This window comes from Oncorhynchus clarkii, chromosome 9, assembly GCF_045791955.1.
Source record: "Oncorhynchus clarkii lewisi isolate Uvic-CL-2024 chromosome 9, UVic_Ocla_1.0, whole genome shotgun sequence".
Lineage (NCBI taxonomy): Eukaryota > Metazoa > Chordata > Actinopteri > Salmoniformes > Salmonidae > Oncorhynchus > Oncorhynchus clarkii.
This window is the reverse complement of record NC_092155.1, coordinates 64,869,459-64,893,569: the sequence shown is the minus strand read 5'-3', so window position 1 is coordinate 64,893,569 and position 24,111 is coordinate 64,869,459. Positions and strand designations below refer to the sequence as shown.

Here is a 24,111-nt window from a genome sequence, read left to right as displayed (position 1 = left end):
TGTCAGAGTGACCATTGGGTTCTTGGTCACCTCCCTGACTAAGGCCTTTCTCCCTCAATTGTTCAGTTTGGCCAGGCGGCCAGCTTTAGGAAGAGTCCTTGTGGTTCCAAACTTCTTCCATTTAAGAATGATCGAGGCCACTGTGTTGTTGGGGACATTCAATGCTTCAGAATTTTTTTGGTACCCTTCCCCAGATCGAGGACTCGACACAATTCTGTCTCGGAGCTCTACGGATAACTTCTCTATTAAAAGTAAAATAATGCCTCAATGTGTATCGGTGTCCATATGACCGATTCTGTTGGACCAAACGGCAAATGCAAAAAGCGAGTTGAAACCGCTTGTCAGAGAGGAAGAAGTGATCTCTTCGTTGTTGTGAGTGGCAGGGTGAGGGGCTTTTTGTGTGTGTGTGTGTGTGTGTGTGAGTGAGTGAGTGAGTGAGTGAGTGAGTGAGTGAGTGAGTGAGTGAGTGAGTGAGTGAGTGAGTGAGTGAGTGAGTGAGTGAGTGAGTGAGTGAGTGAGTGAGTGAGTGAGTGAGTGAGTGAGAGAGTGAGAGAGTGAGAGAGTGAGAGAGTGAGAGAGTGAGTGAGAGAGTGAGTGAGAGAGTGAGAGAGTGAGAGAGTGAGAGTGTGAGAGTGAGAGTGAGAGTGAGAGTGAGTGTGAGTGTGAGTGTGAGTGTGAGTGTGAGTGTGAGTGTGAGTGTGAGTGTGAGTGTGAGTGTGAGTGTGAGTGTGAGTGTGAGTGTGAGTGTGAGTGTGAGAGTGAGAGTGAGAGTGAGTGTGAGAGTGAGAGTGAGAGTGAGTGTGAGTGTGAGTGTGAGAGTGAGAGTGAGAGAGAGTGAGAGAGAGAGAGAGAGAGAGAGAATATATTTTTGTTAACTTGATTCTTACAATACAGGCATTTGGAATAGCACAAAAACAAATTTGAATTCATCTAATTAATTTGACATATCACCGAGCCCTAATTTTGATGTATTTCTAATTAACTGTGTGTTTAACATGTTCTCATGGTCCTCTACCACGTCATGTTTAACATGTTATCTCATGGTCCTCTACCACGTCATGTTTAACATGTTATCTCATGGTCCTCTACCACGTCATGTTTAACATGTTATCTCATGGTCCTCTACCACGCCATGTTTAACATGTTATCTCATGGTCCTCTACCACACCATGTTTAACATGTTATCTCATGGTCCTCTACCACACCATGTTTAACATGTTATCTCATGGTCCTCTACCACACCATGTTTAACATGTTATCTCATGGTCCTCTACCACACCATGTTTAACATGTTATCTCATGGTCCTCTACCACGCCATGTTCTGCTATATGTTTTCTAAGACCCCCTTTCTATCCATTTGATCAGAAATCAAAGCCTTAGCTTATTCCTACCTTTTAAGATGCACAATTGTTGAAAAATGTATATGCCCTAATAAAAAATATATGACAGCTTTCGTTTGACACAAAATTGTATGCGCTCCTAAGTTAACGTTCTGACAAAAAATGAGCCAAACTCCCGACAGATTGAGAGAGAAAAAAAGGGTGCTGAACCACCACACAGTAAGAAACGGGAATCCTGTCCGTTCAGGAGGAAGTATTCAGACTGCTACTTGCAGACAGGACTGTGTTGCCTTCTATAGACAGGTTGGTTGTTTAGCAACAAAACCAAAACTTTTGCAACTACTGTATATGGCAAAATAGACAGGGTTGGCTTAGATTGTTGACAACATGTAGTAAACAAAATTTGTTGACACCATGTAGTAAACTATATTTGTTGACAACATGTCGTAAACTATATTTCATGCAACATTTTTACAATGAGCACTAGTTCTCAGTGAATCTTAGCATAGCGTTGACTTTAGTCAAAACAAGACATGGCATCAAGAATAAGATAAAACTAGCTGAAACTAGCCACCTACGACTCCCCACATGGCAGCTTCTTGTCATTGGTGCTAGCCATTTGACCTGTCAGAATCACAACACACAGACTTCTTCCCCATTGAAGCGTGTGCATCGTTTTTGTGACGCTGTCAGGTGGTATTACACATTTTGCATTGTAGATATGTAGTGGTGTAATAATGTTATATGATGCACCGTTTTATATGTAATGTAAGTGCCTTAATGTGTTTGGACCCCAGGAAAAGTAGCTACTGCCTTGGCAGCAGCTAACCGGGATCCCTAATAAATACAAACACAAACATGCCAAGTGACTCTGCTTAGAGCGCAGCAGCCCATCCACTGACTACAAACACAGATATAGTGATGCAGATGAAAACTTTGCACCCTGGTCTTAGTGCTGCTTTCACGTCAAATGAGCATGTGCCGTTCAGAAACAATGCAACAGGCCTTGGCACAGGCTGGCAAGGAAGCCCTTTCCACAAGAGACAATATAGAGAGCAAGGGTTGGCTATGTCCCTTACACAAACAAAATCGGCAAAAATTATTACATCTTCTCAAACATTTATAGGACAAGCCATTTGTAAACAGATCTATTGAAGACACATTCATCCCAATCCAACAACAGTACATCAACTACCCGCTACTCATGTGCTGCAAAAAAGGGGTTGACTGTGTGTGTTCTTTCCCGCAGAGGAGAAAATTGCTATCAGACATGCAATTTAAAAGTCCATACTTAAACCACCAGTTAAGAGGGACAAACAACTGGTATTGCCTTCTTCAGCTTGTTGATATAAAGAATCCTTTAATTTAAATGGCATAGCGGAAAGTGCAGCGGGACTACTCTCTGAAATCCTCACAGAAATCAAAACACTTATTCGCTTACTCAAAATATGGTTATTGTCAGCCTTAGGGCTCTAATGTTCATAAACAGCCATTTGAATGGGGTGGTATGTGTGTTTTTATTTATATAGGGACACTGAGATAAACATTACATCCAATGTCTACTAACCTAAAGATGCACCATGTGTCAGAGCTCAGGTTATCCCCTTGTAATTATCCACTATGTTCTGAAGAGCAGGGAAGCCACAAGGCCAATTTAACAGGGTGTGGTTCCCTCCAAGACCATGGAGAACGGTGGTTTACAATTAATAGGTCACCACGATGACCTTGGACGAGTTTGAAATCCATTACCCACTTTGCATAATTAAAACAACTTTAATCCAAATCAAACCATCTAATCTATACACCATTAATCCAAGATGGCGTAGCAGTCAGACGTCTTTGTTCCTCTAAAACTCAACTTTAAAACACTCTCCTGAAACCCGCCTCCCCCAATGTGATGCGGATCTGTTTATTTCTAAAGTATTATTCACCTCGAATTTGGAATCCCCCAACAGAAGCTAGCAAGCTCACTAGCTAATAGTCAGCTAACCACTGCTAGCAGTCATCAGCTAACCTTTAGCTCGGAAAGCTCTTGCCAGTTTGTACAACGTGACTCAAACCAGAGCATAACGGACCTATTTTCTCTCCATATCCCCGGATTCCTACTGCAAGCTCTGGACAATTTTACCTGGATCTTCGCAGCTAGCTAGCTGCTATCCAAGTACTGGCTAACGTCGGTCCCGGAGCAAGCAACAATTAGCCTGGAGCTAGCACATGCTAGGCCCTTTCTCCCAGCTAGCTAAAAGAGGCCCATCAGCCACTCCTGGGCTACAATACCCGGACCCCTTCTACTGCCGGTACGGGGCACGGAACCCCGCCGATCCTTCACGACTGGACTAAGAGGGGGTACTCAACTGGCCTCTACATCGCGACCCACCCTGAACGCCCATCTGATAGCCGAGGCTCGCTAGCTGTCTAGAGTAGAAGTCCACCGATTATGATTTTTTTCAACACCGATACCGATTATTGGAGGACCAAAAAAGCCGATATCGATTAATCGGTCGATTTTTATTTATTTATTTGTAACAATGACAATTACAACAATACTGAATGAAGACTTATTTTAACTTAATATAATACATCAATAACATCAATTTAGCATCAAGTAAATAATGAAACATGTTTAATTTGGTTTAAATAATGCAAAAACAAAGTAATTGAGAAGAAAGTAAAAGTGCAATATGTGCTATGTAAGAAAGCTAACGTTTCAGTTCCTTGCTCAGAACATGAGACAATATGAAAGCTGGTGGTTCCTTTTAACATGAGTCTTCAATATTCCCAGGTAAGAAGTTTTAGGTTGTAGTTATTATAGGACTATTTCCCTCTATACCATTTGTATTTCATTAACCTTTGACTATTGGATATTCTTATAGGCACTTTAGTATTGCCAGTGTAACAGTATAGCTTCCGTCCCTCTCCTCGCTCCTCCCTGGGCTTGAACCAGCAACACAACAACAATTAGCGCGTGCTAACTAGCTAGCCATTTCACTTCGGTTACACCAGCCTCATCTCGGGAGTTGATAGGCTTGAAGTCATAAACAGCGCAATGCTTGACGCACAACGAAGAGCTGCTGGCAAAACGCACGAAGGTGCTGTTTGAATGACTGTTAACGCGCCTGCTTCTGCCCAACCACCGCTCAGTCAGATACTTAGATACTTGTATGCTCAGTCAGAATATATGCAACGCAGGACACGCTAGATAATATCATCAACCATGTGTAGTTAACTAGTGATTATGATTGATTGTTTTTTATAAGATAAGTTTAATGCTAGCTAGCAACTTACCTTGGCTTACTGCATTCGTGTAACAGGCAGTCTCCTTGTGGAGTGCAACGAGAGAGATGCAGGTCGTTATTGCATTGGACTAGTTAACTGTAAGGTTGCAAGATCGGGTCCCCCGAGCTGACAAGGTGAAAATCTGTCGTTCTGCCCCTGAACAAGGCAGTTAACCCACCGTTCCACGGCCATCATTGAAAATAAGAATGTGTTCTTAACTGACTTGCCTAGTTAAATAAAAAGGTGTGTGTGTGTATGTATATTTATAAATATATATATATATATATATATTTATTATATTTTTTTATCTGCAAATCGGCGCCCAAACATACCAATTTCCGATTATTATGAAAACTTGAAATCGGCCCTAATTAAATCGGCCATTCCGATTAATCGGTCGACCTCTAGTCTAGAGCATATTGGACTGTTAGCTGTATAGATCCTTCCGCCAATTTCTTGGGCCACTATACCTATTTTGCCAATTGGACTTGGACCCCTCTTCTACTCGGAACCCAACTTATCCATCACGACTTGTCTGTCGACGTCACCGCACGCGTCGAGACGTCCCTCAAAGGCCCTTCTGCTAGTTTGCTATCCCCGGCCTGCTAGCTGTCTGAATCGCTGCATCTCCAGCCAGATCACCCGGCTACTCATGCCTCTCCCTAATATCAATATGCCCTGTCCATTACTGTCCTGGTTAGTGATTATCGTCTTATTTCACTATAGAGTCTCTAGCCCTGCTCAATATGCCTTAACCTAACATTTAGTTTCACCTCACACATATGTGGTGAGATCACCTGGTTTAAATATCTCTATCATTACTCAATGCCTAGTTTTACCGCTAATGTACTCACATCCTACCACTTCTCTGTCTGTACATTACACCTTGAATCTATTCTCTCACGCCCAGAAACCTGCTGAACGCACTAAACGACCAGTCCTGATAGCCTTTAGCCGTACCCTCATCCTCTGTTCCTCTCCTGGACACCATATGTGAATTGATTGCAATCCCTATTACTAGCCTGTTCAACCTTTCTTTCGTATCATCTGAGATTCCCATAGATTAGAAAGCTGCTGTGGTCATCCCCCTCTTCAAAGGGGGAGACACTAGGCCCAAACTGCTACAGACCTATATATCAATTCTACCCTGCCTTTCTAAGGCTTTCAACACAGTCAATCACAACATTCTTATTAGCAGACTCAACTGCCTTGGTTTCTCAAATGACTACCTCGCCTGGTTCACCAACTACTTCTCTGATAGAGTTTAGTATGGCAAATCTGAGGGCCTGTTGTCCGGACCTCTGGCAGTCTCTATGGGGGTGCCACAGGGTTTAATTATCGTGCCGACTCGCTTCTCTGTATACATCAATGATGTCGCTCTTGCTGCTGGTGATTCTTTGATCCACCTCTACGCAGACAACACCATTCTGTATTCCTCTGGCCCTACTTTGGACACCGTGTTAACTAACCTCCAGATGAGCTTCAATGCCATACAACTCCCCTTCCGTGGCCTCCAACTGCTCTGAAATGCAAGTAAAACTAAATGCATGCTCTTCAACCGATCGCTGCCCGCACCTGCCCGCCTTTCCAGCATCACTACTCTGGACGGTTCTGACTTAGAATATGTGGACAACTACAAATACCTAGGTGTCTGGTTAGACTGTAAACTCTCCTTCCAGACTGACATTAAACATCTCCAATCCAAAATGAAATCTAGAATCGGCATTCCTATTTCACAACAAAGCATCCTTCACTCATGCTGCCAAACATACCCTCGTAAAACTGACTATCCAACTGATCCTCGACTTCGGCGATGTCATTTACAAAATAGCCTCCAACACTCCAATACTCAACAAATTGGATGCAGTCTATCACAGTGCCATCCATTTTGTCACCAAAGCCCCATATACAACCCACCACTGCGACCTGTACTCTCTCATTGGCTGGCCTTCACTTCATACTCGTCGCCAAACCCACTGGCTCCATGTCATCTACAAGTCTCTGCTAGGTAAAGCCCCAGCCCCGCCTCAGCTCACTGGTCACCACAGCAGCACCCACCCGTAGCACGCACTCCAGCAGGTATATCTCACTGGTCACCCCCAAAGCCAATTCTTCCTTTGGCCGCCTCGCCTTCCAGTTCTCTGCTGCCTGGAATTAGAACGAACTGCAATTTATTTTTACAAAATCACTAAAGCTGGAGACTCTTACCTCCCACACTAGCTTTAAGCACCAGCTGTCAGAGCAGCTCACAGATCACTCCACCTGTAAATAGCTCATCTGTAAAGAGCCCATCCAATCTACCTCATCCCCATACTGTATTTATTTATCTTGCTCCTTTGCACCCCAGTATCTCTACTAGAGGTCGACTGACTAATCGGAATGGCCGATTAATTAAGGCACATTTCAAGTTTTCATAACAATCGGAAATCTGTATTTTTGGACGCCGATTTTCAGATTAAAAATAATAATAAACATTTTGGACCCCTGGCAATACTAAAGTGCCTATAAGAACATCCAATAGTTAAAGGTTAATGAAATACAAATGGTATAGAGGGAAATAGTCCTATAATAACTACAACCTAAAACTTACCTGGGAATATTGAAGACTTATGTTAAAAGGAACCACCAGCTTTCATATGTCCTCATGTTCTGAGCAAGGAACTTAAACGTTAGCTTTCTTACATGGCACATATTGCACTTTTACTTTCTTCTCCAACACTTTGTTTTTGCATTATTTAAACCAAATTGAACATGTTTCATTATTTAAATGAAAAGCTAAATTTATTTTATTGATGTATTATATTAAGTTAAAATAAGTCTTCATTCAGTATTGTTGTAATTGTCATTATTACAAATAAATAAATAAAAAATTGGCCGATTAATCGATATCGGCTTTTTTGGTCCTCCGATAATCGATATCGGCGTTGAAAAATCATAATCGGTCGACCTCTAATCTCTACTTGCACATTCATCTTCTGCACATTCTACCATTCCAGTGTTTAATTGCTATATTGTAATTACTTTGCCACCATGGCCTATTTATTGCCTACCCCTCTTATCCTACCTCATTTGCCCATGTTGTATATAGATTTGCTACTGTATTATTGATTGTATGTTTGTTTATTCCATGTGTAACTGTTGTTGTATGTGTCAAACTGCTTTGCTTCATCTTGACCAGGTCGCAGTTGCAAATGATAACTTGTTCTCAACTAAATAAAAGGTGAAATAAAAAAAATACCAAAACGAAGACAGAATGTTTAGCTGGAACGACAGCACAAGCCCTACATGAATCCAATCCACACATTCAGTTGAATCGTTCCAATATTGTTCTATATTGAGATAGATCATTCCATTACTGAATTCATAGACCTCAAATGTGCCTATACCGTCCACTCTGATTAGAGCAATGTCTGATAACTGCATCGTAAAACCCAATAGTCTTGTCGATGCTAGCAAATGACATGTCCCAGCTGACTGAAAGAGGTTGAGTGTCTCCAGCTCCCTGAGGGTAAAAAGCAGTGTCTCTGTGCCACCTGTAACTCAAACTCAAGATCCCCCAGCAACAGGTCTGGGTCTCTGAAGAACAGCCCAGCTAAAACGAGGCTAATAAGACCTGCAAGACAGGGTGAGGGTGAGACCTGACAACACTGACAGGACAACAGCTTTGGTTGCCATTCCCTCCCATGTGTTTTAAAGAGTACTTTGTAAAAGAATGAGGGATGATAGGAAAATATATGCAACGATCGAGGGGGGGGGGGTTAGCGTCCAGCTGTGAGAGCAGGTTTATGGCCATGACTTCATCTGTCGATTCAGCTGTGAATGTGAACACGTTCACATGACTCAAGGTAAGGGGCTGGTTGGTCCCTAGTGTAAAACCATGCCACATTTGCCACAATAGTAGGTAAGCTACATCAGTCGTATCAATCTTATCTGTGTTCTGAAATAGTCAACACCGAATTGTAAATTGTTTTTCCCACAGTGGGCAACTGTCCATGTACTTAGATGGCAAACTAAACATATTTTTTAAACTGTCAAAACATTCTCCATGCAGTTTCACAGACCGATCTTGAGTAGTACAAATGGACACAATGGTAGTCACAGACTTTTCACGTTCTGGAAAAGATGGGTATCATGCAAAGATAAAGCAATGAGTTCAAACAGTCACACTCACCTACCCATGGGGCAATCCTTTCCTGCTATGGAAGAGGAGATAAAGAAAAAAACTGAACAAACACCACAAGATGATGCAGACCACAGCGGCAGGAAGTGTCAGGAAAGTAAAAGGAGGAAAAGTAAAAGGAAATCACAGAAGAAAAAGTAGAATGTCTCCAAAGGAGGATATTGAAACCAAAACGAGCCAGGAGCCAGGAACCCCTAAACACACCAGACAGAAATCTGCACCCAGATTAAAACAGGCTAAAGAAGATTAAACCAGGCTGTGTGTTTAAAGCAGCCTTTCCCAAACAGGTGCACTTTTAGGTTTTTGCCCTAGCACTTAACAGCCGATTCAAATAATCAACTCATCCTCAAGTTTTGATTAATTGAATCAGCTATTTGGTGTTAGGGCAAAAACCAAAATGTGCACCCCTTGGAGTTAGCAGGACTGAGTTTGGGACACGCTAGTTTAAATAACCTAAGAAAAGACCCATGGCATGGAACTCTGACAACCTCCCAACATACCTTCCAGGCTCTACATCATACACTAAAACCACACCCAGCTACTGCTGGTGACTTCACTTGTCAAACAAACTACAGTAAATTACACACATAGGTATCATGAATTATGATGGCTGTAATTATGTCCATAATATCCTGTAGCCTATGTGTACATAATTCTATCCATAAGGAAGGCGGCTTCTTGTTGTGCTTGTGCACAGAGAGCCCAGACAAGACATCTGTTCCCAGATTAGACCAGTGTGTTTAAGAGCAGAGGCTTAAGACCTGGTGGCGTGGAACATTGAAGGTTTCCAGACTCAACCAATTAGGCTACAAAACTTCAAACCCAGTCACTTACTGAGACTATAATATACTGGCTGTACATCCTATAAGATGAAGGGTAAAAGAGGGCATTGTTGCAGAATAACTAGCGGACTGCTCGTTGCAGTATTGTGTGAAAATGCTTGTTGCAGAATTGTAATTGTAATTAATTAAAGAATATCTAGTAGACAAGACTGTCTGTTCCTAAGCCGTCATTGAAAATAACAATTTGTTCTTAACTGACTTGCCTAGTTAAGTAAAGCTAAAAAAAAACATTTCAAGTCAAGAATGCTGTCCAGTGCAACGTTTACCCTTCCCTCTGACGTGTGCTGGAGAGAAGGTGTGCTGGCAAGCCAAGGCAAAATGTTTGAAAAATGCTATCAATAACATTGTTGAATCTGGTTACTACAACCAGATGCAGATTCCTCTTTCAACAGTGTGGTTTCTCAGCAGATTTATCATCTGGGTGCTTTCAAGTCCAAGACCAAAATAATTTGCCCATAGGACTCCAACTGTGATGATTTTGTTCTCTGGTCATTTGCCAACGACAGTCTTCAACTTGGGGAGGTGTTGGCTTGCCAGCCTTGGTAATCTAGTCAGCTCACAGACTGAACTGTGTCAAGCAAACACTTGGTGCTGTAGGTCAAGGTGACAATGTTCTTGTTTACCTGCCTTAACTCTTGGCCAAAGCTCTGCATCAGAGTCCGGCCCACATAATGTCTTCTCCGAGCAACTTATTGCAATCTCTGTAAGCACTACACACAGTCAGACATTATGGGCCAGTTTTCAAGACAAAGGTAAGGCCTAGTCCTGGAAAAAAATTATCTTCACGTGCAAGTCTCTTAAATACATCATCCTTTACATGAAATTGGCTAATGGAAGACTCCAGATCAGTCCAAGGAAATTATTCCACAAGGGAATAGAGGCCAAGATTGTCATAAATACCATATGAGTTCAAGGACACTGTGTGAGACCAAAGGATGGATAATACACTATATAATACACAAAAAGTATGTTGACACCCCTTCAAATTTGTGGATTCTGCTATTTCAGCCACACAAGTTGCTGACAGGTATAATAAATCGAGCATACAGCCATGTAATCTCCAGAGACAAACATTGGCAGCTGAATGGCTCGTACTGAAGACCTCGGTGACTTTCAATGTGGCACCAGGACTGCCAAGTGTTGAAGCGCATAGTGCGTAAAAATCCTCTGTCCTCAGTTGCAATACTCACTACCGAGTTCCAAACGGCCGCTGGGAGCAAGGTGAGCACAACTGTTCGTCGGAAGCTTCATGAAATGGGTTTCCATGTCTGAGCAGCCGCACACACAAGCCTAAGATCACCATGCGCAATGCCAAGCGTTGACTGGGGTGATGAAAGGTTGACGCCATTGGACTCTGGAGCAGTGGAAACACCTTGTCTGGTGTGATGAATCACGCTTCATCATCTGGAAGTCCGACGGATGATTCTGGGTTTGGCGGATGCCAGGAAAATGCTACCTGCCCCAATGCATAGTGCCAAATGTAAAGTTTGGTGGAGGAGGAATAATGGTCTGGGGCTGTTTTTCATGGTTAGGGCTAGGCCCCTTAGTTCCAGTGAAGGGAAATCTAAACGCTACAGCACACAATGACCATTCTAGACAATTCTGTGATTCTAACTTTGTGGCAACAGGTTGGGGAAGTCCCTTCACCGTTTCAGCATGACAATGCCCCCCGTACTCGAAGCGAGGTCCATACAGAAATGGTTTGTCGAGATCAGTGTGAAAGAACTGACCTGCACAGAGCCCTGACCTCAACCCCATCGAACACATTTGAGATTGGAACGTCAACTGTGGGCCTAATACCCTGACATCACTAATGCTCTTGTGGCTGAATGGAAGAATGCCCCAGCAGCAATGTTCCAACATCTAGTGGAAAGCCTTCCCAGAACAGTGGAGGCTGTTATAGCAGCAAAACGGGAGGACCAACTCCATATTAATGTGCATGCTTTTGGAATGAATTGTTCGACAAGCATGTGTCCACATACTTTTGGTCACGTTGTGTATATGATAATGAATGATGAAGAGAGGAGAGAAAATATAACAGTGGCTGGTGTAGGATACTTACGGAGTCGTAGTCGGAGACGAAGCCAACTCTTTGGCGGTGACTTGTGCTGTAGAACTGAATTCATGGTCCACTTGTTTGGAACCATTTAAGTCCTGTTTTTGGTTCTTCGCCTGAAAACTCACCAACAACACATCCCAGGGGAGAAGATCACCTATGATTGGTCGTCTTCATGTCTGTTCTCAATGAATGGTAGATTTCCGATGCTCTGGTCTTGAAGTTTGCATTTAACATTAATGTGCCATTTTATCACTCTCCATTTCGCCTAAAACCACTGTCTTCTTTTTTTGGAACGCCGTGCGTGCTCGTGTATTCGTTCTCTGTAAATAAGTTAGTTTGAGAGCACTGCAGTCAACCTGTTAAAAAACAATGCATTGAAATAAATCCAACCTTTCGTGAATAAACTAACCTGTCACACGGCTGACTCAGTCTCCACCAAAATGGAATAGGCTAATGGCTGACTGGTGCAGAATAGGTCTCACACAAGTAATAAACACCGCCTAAAGGTAAATTCTGCAATATGACAAAAGGACACGCTGTTATGGTTTACTCCACTATGCAGCAGTAACCTGTTGCTGCACGAAAATCATTATTTTCGACATCCACGTCAGAAATAGGCTTGAACTGTGCAACCACCGTAGCGTTCACCCCTCCCTCTCACCAGCTCACGATAATACTACTATTTATTTTAATCGTCCATTATACCATAGGTGAAAGAAGCACAGACTACTCTGTTGCAACTTTCGTCCATTGACTTCTTCTACATTGCATTCGCGCAAGTGAAGCAACTTGAAGTCGGCGACGTAATTCCACGCCTAGTCTCACACTCTGTCCCTCCGATTTTCAACCATAAAAAATAAAGTATTCCATTCATTCAGGCCACCTTCTCTTCTTTCCCTTTAAAAGTTGGTAGAATGTTGCAGCTAGGGGCGCCAAAGAGAGCATACGTCATTTGATTGTAGCATTGTTAACAAAGACAGTAGAGAAAAACATACAATGTTTCCCTTTAAACAATAAATCATGTTTCAATAATCAGATATTGTTAAATTGAATCAAACATTCCTTTAGCTTTAATGGTCTCTATAGCAAGGGATACATTTTGATGTCTGCAATTATGCCTTGATTGATTGGCCCTTACTTGATTAGTCTAGTCACAGGGTTCCCCAAACTCGGTCCTGGGGCCACCCATGGGTGCACGTTTCGGTTTTTGCCCTATAGCTCATCAAGCTTTGATTATTTGAATCAGCTGTGTAGTGCTAGTGTAACAGTATAATTTTAGACCGTCCCCTCGCCCATACCCGGGCGCAAACCAGGGACCCTCTGCACGCATCAACAACAGTCACCCACGAAGCATTGTTACCCATCGCTCCACAAAAGCCACGGCCCTTGCAGAGCAAGGGGAACCACTACTTCAAGGTCTCAGAGCAAGTGACGTCACCGATTGAAACACTATTTAGCGCGCACCGCTAACTAAGCTAGCCGTTTCACATCCGTTACACTAGGGCAAAACCCAAAATATGCACCAATAAAATGGCGGCGAAAGAAATGACAGCAGTTTTACGGACGTCGAACCAATTGTGCTTTTATGTGTTTTTTTTCATGTTATTTGTAAATGATTTTGTCTATAATGTTTCTGCCACCATATCTTACAGCAAAAAATAACTTCTGGATATCAGGACAGAGATCACTCACCTCGGATTAGACAATTATTTTTTTCTTCAACAAGCAGGAAGCACAGAATATACTGCGAACACCCGACAAGGCTGATATTCCCGTTAATGGCAAGAGAAAGAGACACAGGCACAGAGGACACAGAGCAGGGTGCCTATTAAATCCTCTCTGGGATAGGGGGCAGTACGTCCGGATGAAAAGTGTGCACAAAGTAAACTGCCTGCTACTCAGGCCCGGAAGCTAGGATATGCATATCATTTGTAGATTTGGATGGAAAACACTCTGAAGTTTCGAAAACTGTTAGCATAATGCCTGTGAGTACAACAGAACTGATTTGGCAGGCATAACCCCGAGCACAATCCATCCAGGGAAAAACATTTTTTAGGTCACTGGGTTTTCCAATGTTTTTCTATGGGAGACCTGATTTAATAGGGCCCAGATTGCAGTTCCTGTTGCTTCCACTAGATGTCAACAGTCTTTAGAAATTGTTCGGTGTTTTTCTTTTGAGAAATTAAGAAGTAGGGCTGTTCTTTGTAGGTGTCACTCTGAAGGGCTTTAGACTTTTGTTGAGCGTGAACTGGAGCGCGCTTCACGTTGTTTTTATCCTGAATTAGAAATAGTTTATTCCGTCTTAAATTTGATCATTCATTTACATTTTAGGATACCTGAGGTCAGATTAGGAACGTTGTTTGAAATGTTTGGATCAAGTTTACAGGTAATTTATTAGATACTTTTTAGTCATGTTGGAACCGGTGTATTTCTGAATCAAACGCTCCAAATAATTGGACATTTTGGGGATATAAAGAAGGAATTTATCAAACAAAACGACCATTCATTGTGTCACTGAGACATTTGAGATTGCAAAAAGAAGATCTTCAAAGGTAAGGCATTTATTGTATGGCTATTTCAGACTTTTGTGTCGCACCTGCCTTGTTGAAATATGTTTTTCATGTGTTTGTATGTGGGACACTGTCCTCAGATAATCACATGGTTTGCCTTTTGGAAATCTGACACAGTGGCTGGATTAACAAGAAGTTAAGCTTTATTTTGATGTATTACACTTATATTTTTGTAGTTTGAATTTGGCGCGCTACAATTTCACTGGATGTTGTCAAATCAATCCCGCTAACGGGATTCGAGCGGGATTCGCGCTTAAGGGATCCATATTAAGGATCCGGAGAAGGAGAGTGGGAAAGGTGCCTTTACCGTCAATATTACTCGCCAACGTATAATAATTGGACAATAAATTAGATCACGAATATCCTACCAACGGGACATCAAAAACTGTAACATCTTATGTTTCACGGAATCATGGCTGAATGATGACATGGATATTCAGCTAGCAGGATATAAAATGCACTGGCTAGATAGAACAGCACACTATTAAGACGAGTGGGGGCGGTCTGTGCATATTTGTAAACAACAGCTGGTGCACGAAATCTAAGGAAGTCTCTAGATTTTGCTCACCTGAAGATTTTGAGTATCTTTTGATAAACTTTAGACCACACTATTTGTCAAGAGAGTTTTCATCTATACTTTTCGTGGCTGTTTATTTACCACCACAGATGGACGCTGGCACTAAGACCTCACTCAGTCCACTGTATAAGGAAATAAGCAAACAGGAAACGACTCCAACACCATCATTAAGTTTTCAGACTACACAACAGTGGTAGGCCTGATCACCGACAATGACGAGACAGCCTATAGGTAGGAGGTCAGAAACCTGGCTGGGTGGTGCCAGAACAACCACCTCTCCCTCAACGTAACCAAGACTAAGGAGATGATTGTGGATTACAGGAAAAGGAGGACCGAGCACACCCCCATTCTCATCAACAGGGTTATAGTGGAGCAGGTTGAGAGCTTCAAGTTCCTTGGTGTCCACATCACCAACAAACTAGAATGGTCCAAACACACCAAGACAGTCATAAAGAGGGCATGACAAAGCCTATTCCCCCTCAGGAAACTATAAATATTTAGCATGGGTCCTCAGATCCTCAAAAGGTTCTACAGCTGCAACATCGAGAGCTGGTTGCATCACTGCCTGGTACGGCAACTGCTCAGCTTCCTACCACAAGGCACTACAGAGGGTACTGCGTGCGGCCCAGGTACATCACTGGGACTAAGCTGCCTGCCATCCATCCAGGACCTCTACACCAGGCGATGTCAGAGGAAGGCCCTAAAAATTGTCAAAGACCCCACCCACCTTAGTCATAGACTGTTCTCTCTACTACCACATGGAAGGCTATTAAGTCTATGTCTGGTAACAGTAATGTTAATTAATTACCGTCATGTGTTTTGAAGGACTCCGTTGCTACAGTGCCTTGCGAAAGTATTCGGCCCCCTTGAACTTTGCGACCTTTTGCCACATTTCAGGCTTCAAACATAAAGATATAAAACTGTATTTTTTTTGTGAAGAATCAACAACAAGTGGGACACAATCATGAAGTGGAACGACATTTATTGGATATTTCAAACTTTTTTAACAAATCAAAAACTGAAAAATTGGGCGTGCAAAATTATTCAGCCCCCTTAAGTTAATACTTTGTAGCGCCACCTTTTGCTGCGATTACAGCTGTAAGTCGCTTGGGGTATGTCTCTATCAGTTTTGCACATCGAGAGACTGAAATTTTTTCCCATTCCTCCTTGCAAAACAGCTCGAGCTCAGTGAGGTTGGATGGAGAGCATTTGTGAACAGCAGTTTTCAGTTCTTTCCACAGATTCTCGATTGGATTCAGGTCTGGACTTTGACTTGGCCATTCTAACACCTGGATATGTTTATTATTGAACCATTCCATTGTAGATTTTGCTTTATGTTTTGGATCATTGTCTTGTTGGAAAACAAATCTCCGTCCCAGTCTCAGGTCTTTTGCAGACTCCATCAGGTTTTCTTCCAGAATGGTCCTATATTTGGCTCCATCCATCTTCCCATCAATTTTAACCATCTTCCCTGTCCCTGCTGAAGAAAAGCAGGCCCAAACCATGATGCTGCCACCACCATGTTTGACAGTGGGGATGGTGTGTTCAGCTGTGTTGCTTTTACGCCAAACATAACGTTTTGCATTGTTGCCAAAAAGTTCAATTTTGGTTTCATCTGACCAGAGCACCTTCTTCCACATGTTTGGTGTGTCTCCCAGGTGGCTTGTGGCAAACTTTAAACGACACTTTTTATGGATATCTTTAAGAAATGGCTTTCTTCTTGCCACTCTTCCATAAAGGCCAGATTTGTGCAATATACGACTGATTGTTGTCCTATGGACAGAGTCTCCAACCTCAGCTGTAGATCTCTGCAGTTCATCCAGAGTGATCATGGGCCTCTTGGCTGCATCTCTGATCAGTCTTCTCCTTGTATGAGCTGAAAGTTTAGAGGGACGGCCAGGTCTTGGTAGATTTGCAGTGGTCTGATACTCCTTCCATTTCCATATTATCGCTTGCACAGTGCTCCTTGGGATGTTTAAAGCTTGGGAAATCTTTTTGTATCCAAATCCGGCTTTAAACTTCTTCACAACAGTATCTCGGACCTGCCTGGTGTGTTCCTTGTTCTTCATGATGCTCTCTGCGCTTTTAACGGACCTCTGAGACTATCACAGTGCAGGTGCATTTATACGGAGACTTGATTACACACAGGTGGATTGTATTTATCATCATTAGTCATTTAGGTCAACATTGGATCATTCAGAGATCCTCACTGAACTTCTGGAGAGAGTTTGCTGCACTGAAAGTAAAAGGGGCTGAATAATTTTGCACGCCCAATTTTTCAGTTTTTGATTTGTTAAAAAGTTTGAAATATCCAATATATGTCGTTCCACTTCATGATTGTGTCCCACTTGTTGTTGATTCTTCACAAAAAAATACAGTTTTATATATTTATGTTTGAAGCCTGAAATGTGGCAAAAGGTCGCAAAGTTCAAGGGGGCCGAATACTTTCGCAAGGCACTGTATATATGACAAAACTGAAATGCTGAATTGTTTCAATGAGCACTTTGTATCATCTGGTAGGCTGTTTGATACAGTGTCCTCTGTCTCTGTACAACCCTCTGTGGATGAACCAGTGAGAGCTGGTCAAACCTTTAGCTTTTTGCCATTATCAGTGCAGGTGGTACATAAAGCCCTGAAATCCTTAGATCAGAGAAAGCCTGCAGGTCTTGATCTTTTGGATCCCTGCTTTTTAAATCTGGCAGCTGATTTCATAGCTGAACCACTTACATCTCTGTTCAATCTAACCCTGGAATGTAATGAAATTCCAAAGATCTGGAAATCAGCATTTGTCCTAACACTTTTAAAAGGGGGAGATCCAACTCTTTTAAATAATTATAGGCCAATCTCAAATCTGTCACCCCTGGTGAAAATACTTGAAACCCTTGTAAGTGAACAGCTAAAAGAGTTTTTTAAATTTACTAACTCTATTTTATCAATGTACCAATCGGGCTTCAGGAAGAAGTATAGCACAATTACAGCAGTCATGAAGGTTTTAAATGATATCACTGAAGCCATTGACAAAAAACAGGTTTTTGATACAGTTAATCATGCTATACCAAGGCAGAGATTTTTGAGTGTAGGTCTTTCGGAGTATGCAGTTGCATGGTTTGCTAACTATCTGTCTGATAGAACTCAGTGCACTCAATTTGATGGGCTTATGTCTGTTAAATTGTCTGTCTTGAATGGTGTGCCCCAAGGCTCTGTACTTGGTCCTCTCTTATTCACTATTTATATAAATGATTTAGACAAAATTGTCCAAAATGCACAACTTCCTTTTTATGCTGATGATACTGTTATTTACTGTTGTGCCTCGTCTCTTACAAAAGCTTTCCAGAACATGCAAACTGCTTTTTATACTGTTCAACATACCTTGTGTCAATTTAAGCTTATCCTCAATACTGACAAAACTAAACTAATGGTGTTTTCTAATGCAAGAAATAGACCTCTGAACCTTTCACCTATTACTACTACCTGTCAGGGCAAGGAGATTGAGGTTGTAACCTCATATAAATATCTTGGAATTTTAATTGATGACGGCCTCTCTTTTAAATTGCATTTTCAACAACTTACAAAACAATTGAAGCTGAAATTGGGATATTATTTTAGGAATAAGGTCAGCTTCATTTAAGCCTTTACTAGACTATGGGGATATTTTAAATATGAATGCTTACACTCAGTGACTGAGATCAATTGACACTCTTTACCGTGGCACTATGAGATTTATTTTAAACTGTAAAACCCTTACGCACCACTGCACTTTGTATACCAGGGTTGGCTGGCCTTCTCTAGTCACTCGTAGGGTCAGTCACTGGTATACAAAGCCATTTTGGGTTTACTACCTTTTTATTTGTGCATTTTTATTGTTCAGAAATGTGGTGGGTACTCTCTTTGTTCGCTGGACTTTATCCTGCTAACTGTTCCAAATGTCCGAACTGAATTTGGTAAAAGGGCTTTTATGTACTCTGCGCCATCGTCTTGGAACACCTTACAAAATACTTTTAAACTGGAAGAACGTGTTCCGATTGGTGTTTTTAAATCACTGATGAAGGATTTTGAGGCTGATTCCCTGACCTGTCAATGTTTTTAATTTGCTGTTTTATACTCTTGTGAATTTAATGGTTTTTACTAGATTACTTGTAGTTTTTCATGTTCTCCGTCTGTAATTTTTTTGTAATCAAATCAAATCAAATTTATTCATATAGCCCTTCGTACATCAGCTGATATCTCAAAGTGCTGTACAGAAACCCAGCCTAAAACCCCAAACAGCAAGCAATGCAGGTGTAGAAGCACGGTAGCTAGGAAAAACTCCCTAGAAAGGCCAAAACCTAGGAAGAAACCTAGAGAGGAACCAGGCTATGTGGGGTGGCCAGTCCTCTTCTGGCTGTGCCGGGTGGAGATTATAACAGAACATGGCCAAGATGTTCAAATGTTCATAAATGACCAGCATGGTCGAATAATAATAAGGCAGAACAGTTGAAACTGGAGCAGCAGCACGGCCAGGTGGACTGGGGACAGCAAGGAGTCATCATGTCAGGTAGTCCTGGGGCATGGTCCTAGGGCTCAGGTCCTCCGAGAGAGAGAAAGAAAGAGAGAAGGAGAGAATTAGAGAATGCACACTTAGATTCACACAGGACACCGAATAGGACAGGAGAAGTACTCCAGATATAACAAACTGACCCTAGCCCCCCGACACATAAACTACTGCAGCATAAATACTGGAGGCTGAGACAGGAGGGGTCAGGAGACACTGTGGCCCCATCCGAGGACACCCCCGGACAGGGCCAAACAGGAAGGATATAACCCCACCCACTTTGCCAAAGCACAGCCCCCACACCACTGGAGGGATATCTTCAACCACCAACTTACCATCCTGAGACAAGGCTGAGTATAGTCCACAAAGATCTCCGCCATGGCACAACACAAGGTTGGGCGCCAACCCAGACAGGACGACCACATCAGTGAATCCACCCACTCAGGTGATGCACCCCTTCCAGGGACGGCATGAGAGAGCCCCAGTAAGCCAGTGACTCAGCCCCTGTAATAGGGCTAGAGGCAGAGAATCCCAGTGGAAAGAGGGGAACCGGCCAGGCAGAGACAGCAAGGGCGGTTCGTTGCTCCAGAGCCTTTCCGTTCACCTTCCCACTCCTGGGCCAGACTACACTCAATCATATGACCCACTGAAGAGATGAGTCTTCAGTAAAGACTTAAAGGTTGAGACCGAGTTTGCGTCTCTGACATGGGTAGGCAGACCGTTCCATAAAAATGGAGCTCTATAGGAGAAAGCCCTGCCTCCAGCTGTTTGCTTAGAAATTCGAGGGACAATTAGGAGGCCTGCGTCTTGTGACCGTAGCGTACGTGTAGGTATGTACGGCAGGACCAAATCAGAGAGATAGGTAGGAGCAAGCCCATGTAATGCTTTGTAGGTTAGCAGTAAAACCTTGAAATCAGCCCTTGCTTTGACAGGAAGCCAGTGTAGAGAGGCTAGCACTGGAGTAATATGATCACATTTTTGGGTTCTAGTCAGGATTCTAGCAGACGTATTTAGCACTAACTGAAGTTTATTTAGTGTTTTATCCGGGTAGCCGGAAAGTAGAGCATTGCAGTAGTCTAACCTAGAAGTGACAAAAGCATGGATGTGAATGGTCCTGGTGCACCACAAAATAGTGTAAATTGAAGCCAGTTTGGATTTGGCTTCACACCAATCACATCACATCAAAAACCAAACCTCATTGACAGAAAAAAATGGAATTGTTGCAGCTCGTTGGGTTGTTCCTCAGGTAGCTAGCTAGCTAACTGAAATTGTCCATTTCCTAAATTAGTCATGGATGGAGATAGGGATTTGGTTTTACTTAATTCTCCGCACTGGCCAATGATTATAACAGCGATTCTGATCCAACCATAAATTCATATATTGTGCCTGAGAGGATGGAAGTTCAATATGTAGGCTAATGTTAACTTGCTGGCTCATTGTTTCCATGAAAGGAAGTTAGGCTAGCGAGCAAGCATTTTAGCCAGGTAGCCTAGAACAAAAAAAAACTTGGAGACAGCTCCTGTTTTCTTTGTGACGCGGCGTAGCCTAACTCTCCATGGTTCTAAATCAATAGTTGTTTAGTTGTCTGAAAATGGTGGAAACATGAACTTGCTTGAGCATGCTATAGATCATGTAACTGTTTGTTACATGCAATATGATTTGTGGACTTCACCCGACAGATTTTACTCTCCGGTTTTGTGATGAAACACCGGTGTGGTTGAATTTATTCTGCCACTGTGTCTTCTTTGTCTCGGCCTTAGGCCTATACCCTTTCCTGGGTAGCTTATCAGAGATAGACATACAGTGCATTCAGAAAGTATTCAGACCTTATATTAGGGGTGGGCAACTCCAGTCCCGGAGGGCCTAATTGGGGTCACACTTTTTCTCCATCCCTAGCAAACACAGCTGATTTAATCCAATTGCATTCTGAAGATCATGATTGAAGATCATGATGATGTGATTATTGGAGTCAGGTGTGTTAGCTGGAGCTAGGGCCAAACTGTGACACCAATCTGGCCCTCGAGGTCTGTAATTGCCCACCCCTGCCTTATATAGACGGGTTATATATCCCTCCCTACCTTGTAGGCATATCTATTATTGAAGGCTCGACTTGACAATCTCTGAATGTCATTAAACTTTTTGGTGTTTTGTAACAGATGTCTATTTCCATTCATCAAATGGCCGCTGCACAGTTTGGATTGATTGAATGATTTTATTTGTCAAAAATACCTATATAGACACACAATACAAATATTTTTGTATCGTCGTTCTGCCCCTGAACAGGCAGTTAACCCACTGTTCCCAGGCCGTCATTGAAAATAAGAATGTGTTCTTAACTGACTTGCCTGGTTAAATAAAGGTAAAATAAAAAAAAATTGCACATTTCCATTGTGGTCCCTATTTCTACATAAATACATACAGTATACAATTACATAGATACAGACACATTATTGAGATACAGACAAAAATATTTTCTACTGTTCAAACATTAGCCAGCTTTTGGCATAATTTTTTAAAAGTGGTTATGGTTGTTATGGCTTTGAGTTGCTGTTGTAGTTTGTTCCACTCAACAGTTCCGGTATATAAAAATGTGTTCTTACCAGATAGATTCCTATTTAAAACAGGGAATATTAGACTCTGGCTCTGGTATAATGCTGGTGGACATATTTAACAAATGAAAAATACTGTTGTTGGATAGGTACCTGGAGGCTGAGCCTGTGATAATTCTGTGGACAAGACCAAGTTGAATTAATACTTCAATTGTTTAATTACAATTCCTACAAGCTTGTTTTGGCTGGTCTGTAGCTGATTCTTGAGATGTTTGGGGCTGCTGGGGGACCATGATGTGCAGGCATAATCAAAGTGACACTGGATTAGTGCACTTGCCAGAGTCTTTAGGGTGTCATTGTCAAACCATGCTGGAATTATATTTTGGATGAACATGCGCATGCCTTAAGGAAACATTTGAAGTAGCCTAATCAGATTAAAACATTATGACTGCTTGTGTTTATGCCACATACAGTGGGGCAAAAAAGTATTTAGTCAGACACCAATTGTGCAAGTTCTCCCACTTAAAAAGATGAGAGAGGCCTATAATTTTCATCATAGGTAAACTTCAACTATGACAGACAAAATTAGAAAAAAATACCCAGAAAATCACATTGTAGTATTTTTAATGAATTTATTTGCAAATTATGGTGGAAAATAAGTATTTGGTCACCTACAAACAAGCAAGATTTCTGGCTCTCACAGACCTGTAACTTCTTCTTTAAGAGGCTCCTCTGTCCTCCACTCGTTACCTGTATTAATGGCACCCGTTTGAACGTGTTATCAGTATAAAAGACACCTGTCCACAACCTCAAACAGTCACACTCCAAACTCCACGATGGCCAAGACCAAAGAGCTGTCAAAGGACACCAGAAACAAAATTGTAGACCTGCACCAGGCTGGGAAGACTGAATCTGCAATAGGTAAGCAGCTTGGTTTGAAGAAATCAACTGTGGGAGCAATTATTAGGAAATGGAAGACATACAAGACCACTGATAATCTCCCTCGATCTGGGGCTCCACGCAAGATCTCACCCCGTGGGGTCAAAATGATCACAAGAACGGTGAGCAAAAATCCCAGAACCACACGGGGGGACCTAGTGAATGACCTGCAGAGAGCTGGGACCAAAGTAACAAAGCCTACCATTTGTAACACACTACGCCGCCAGGGACTCAAATCCTGCAGTGCCAGACGTGTCCCCCTGCTTAAGCCAGTACATGTCCAGGCCGTCTGAAGTTCGCTAGAGAACATTTGGATGATCCAGAAGAAGATTGGGAGAATGTCATATGGTCAGATGAAACCAAAATATAACTTTTTGGTAACTCAACTCGTCGTGTTTGGAGGACAAAGAATGCTGAGTTGCATCCAAAGAACACCATACCTACTGTGAAGCATGGGGGTGGAAACACCAAAGGAAAGAATGAATGGGGCCATGTATCTTGAGATTTTGAATGAAAACCTCCTTCCATCAGCAAGGGCATTGAAGATGAAACATGGCTGGCTCTTTCAGCATGACAATGATCCCAAACACACCGCTCGGGCAACGAAGGAGTGGCTTCGTAAGAAGCATTTCAAGGTCCTGGAGTGGCCTAGCCAGTCTCCAGATCTCAACCCCATAACAAATCTTTGGAGGGTGTTGAAAGTCCATGTTGCCCAGCAACAGCCCCAAAACATCACTGCTCTAGAGGAGATCTGCATGGAGGAATTGGCCAAAATACCAGCAACAGTGTGTGAAAACCTTGTGAAGACTTTGCCAACAAAGGGTATATAACAAAGTATTGAGATAAACTTTTGTTATTGACCAAATACTTATTTTCCACCATAATTTGCAAATAAATTCATTAAAAATCCTACAATGTGATTTTCAGGATTTTTTCCCCTCATTTTGTCTGTCATAGTTGAAGTGTACCTATGATGAAAATTACAAGCCTCTCTCATCTTTTAAGTGTGAGAACTTGCACAATTGGTGGCTGACTAAATACTTTTTTGCCCCACTGTACTTATATGTATATATTCTTATTCCATTCCTTTACTTAGATTTGTGTGTATTAGGTAGTTATTGTGGAATTGTTAGATGACATGTTAGATATTGCTGCACTGTCGGAACTAGAAGCACAAGCATTTCGCTACACTCACAATAACATCTGCTATCTGCTAGTATGTGACCAATAAACTTTGATTTGAGGCG

The 24,111-nt window shown here is 42.2% G+C and overlaps 1 protein-coding gene across 1 annotated transcript in view; it reads right to left on the bottom strand.

Moving 5' to 3' along the window:
* The window catches only part of LOC139416747 (pleckstrin homology domain-containing family G member 5-like), a 113,267-nt gene extending 101,326 nt beyond the window's left edge, over nt 1–11,941 (bottom strand). The window contains exon 1 of the mRNA XM_071165785.1: nt 11,702–11,941. Within this exon, the coding sequence (XP_071021886.1) occupies nt 11,702–11,786 (85 nt within the window). The 5' untranslated portion in view covers nt 11,787–11,941. The remainder of the gene's footprint in view (nt 1–11,701) is intronic.
* Nucleotides 11,942–24,111: the final 12,170 nt, after the last annotated feature.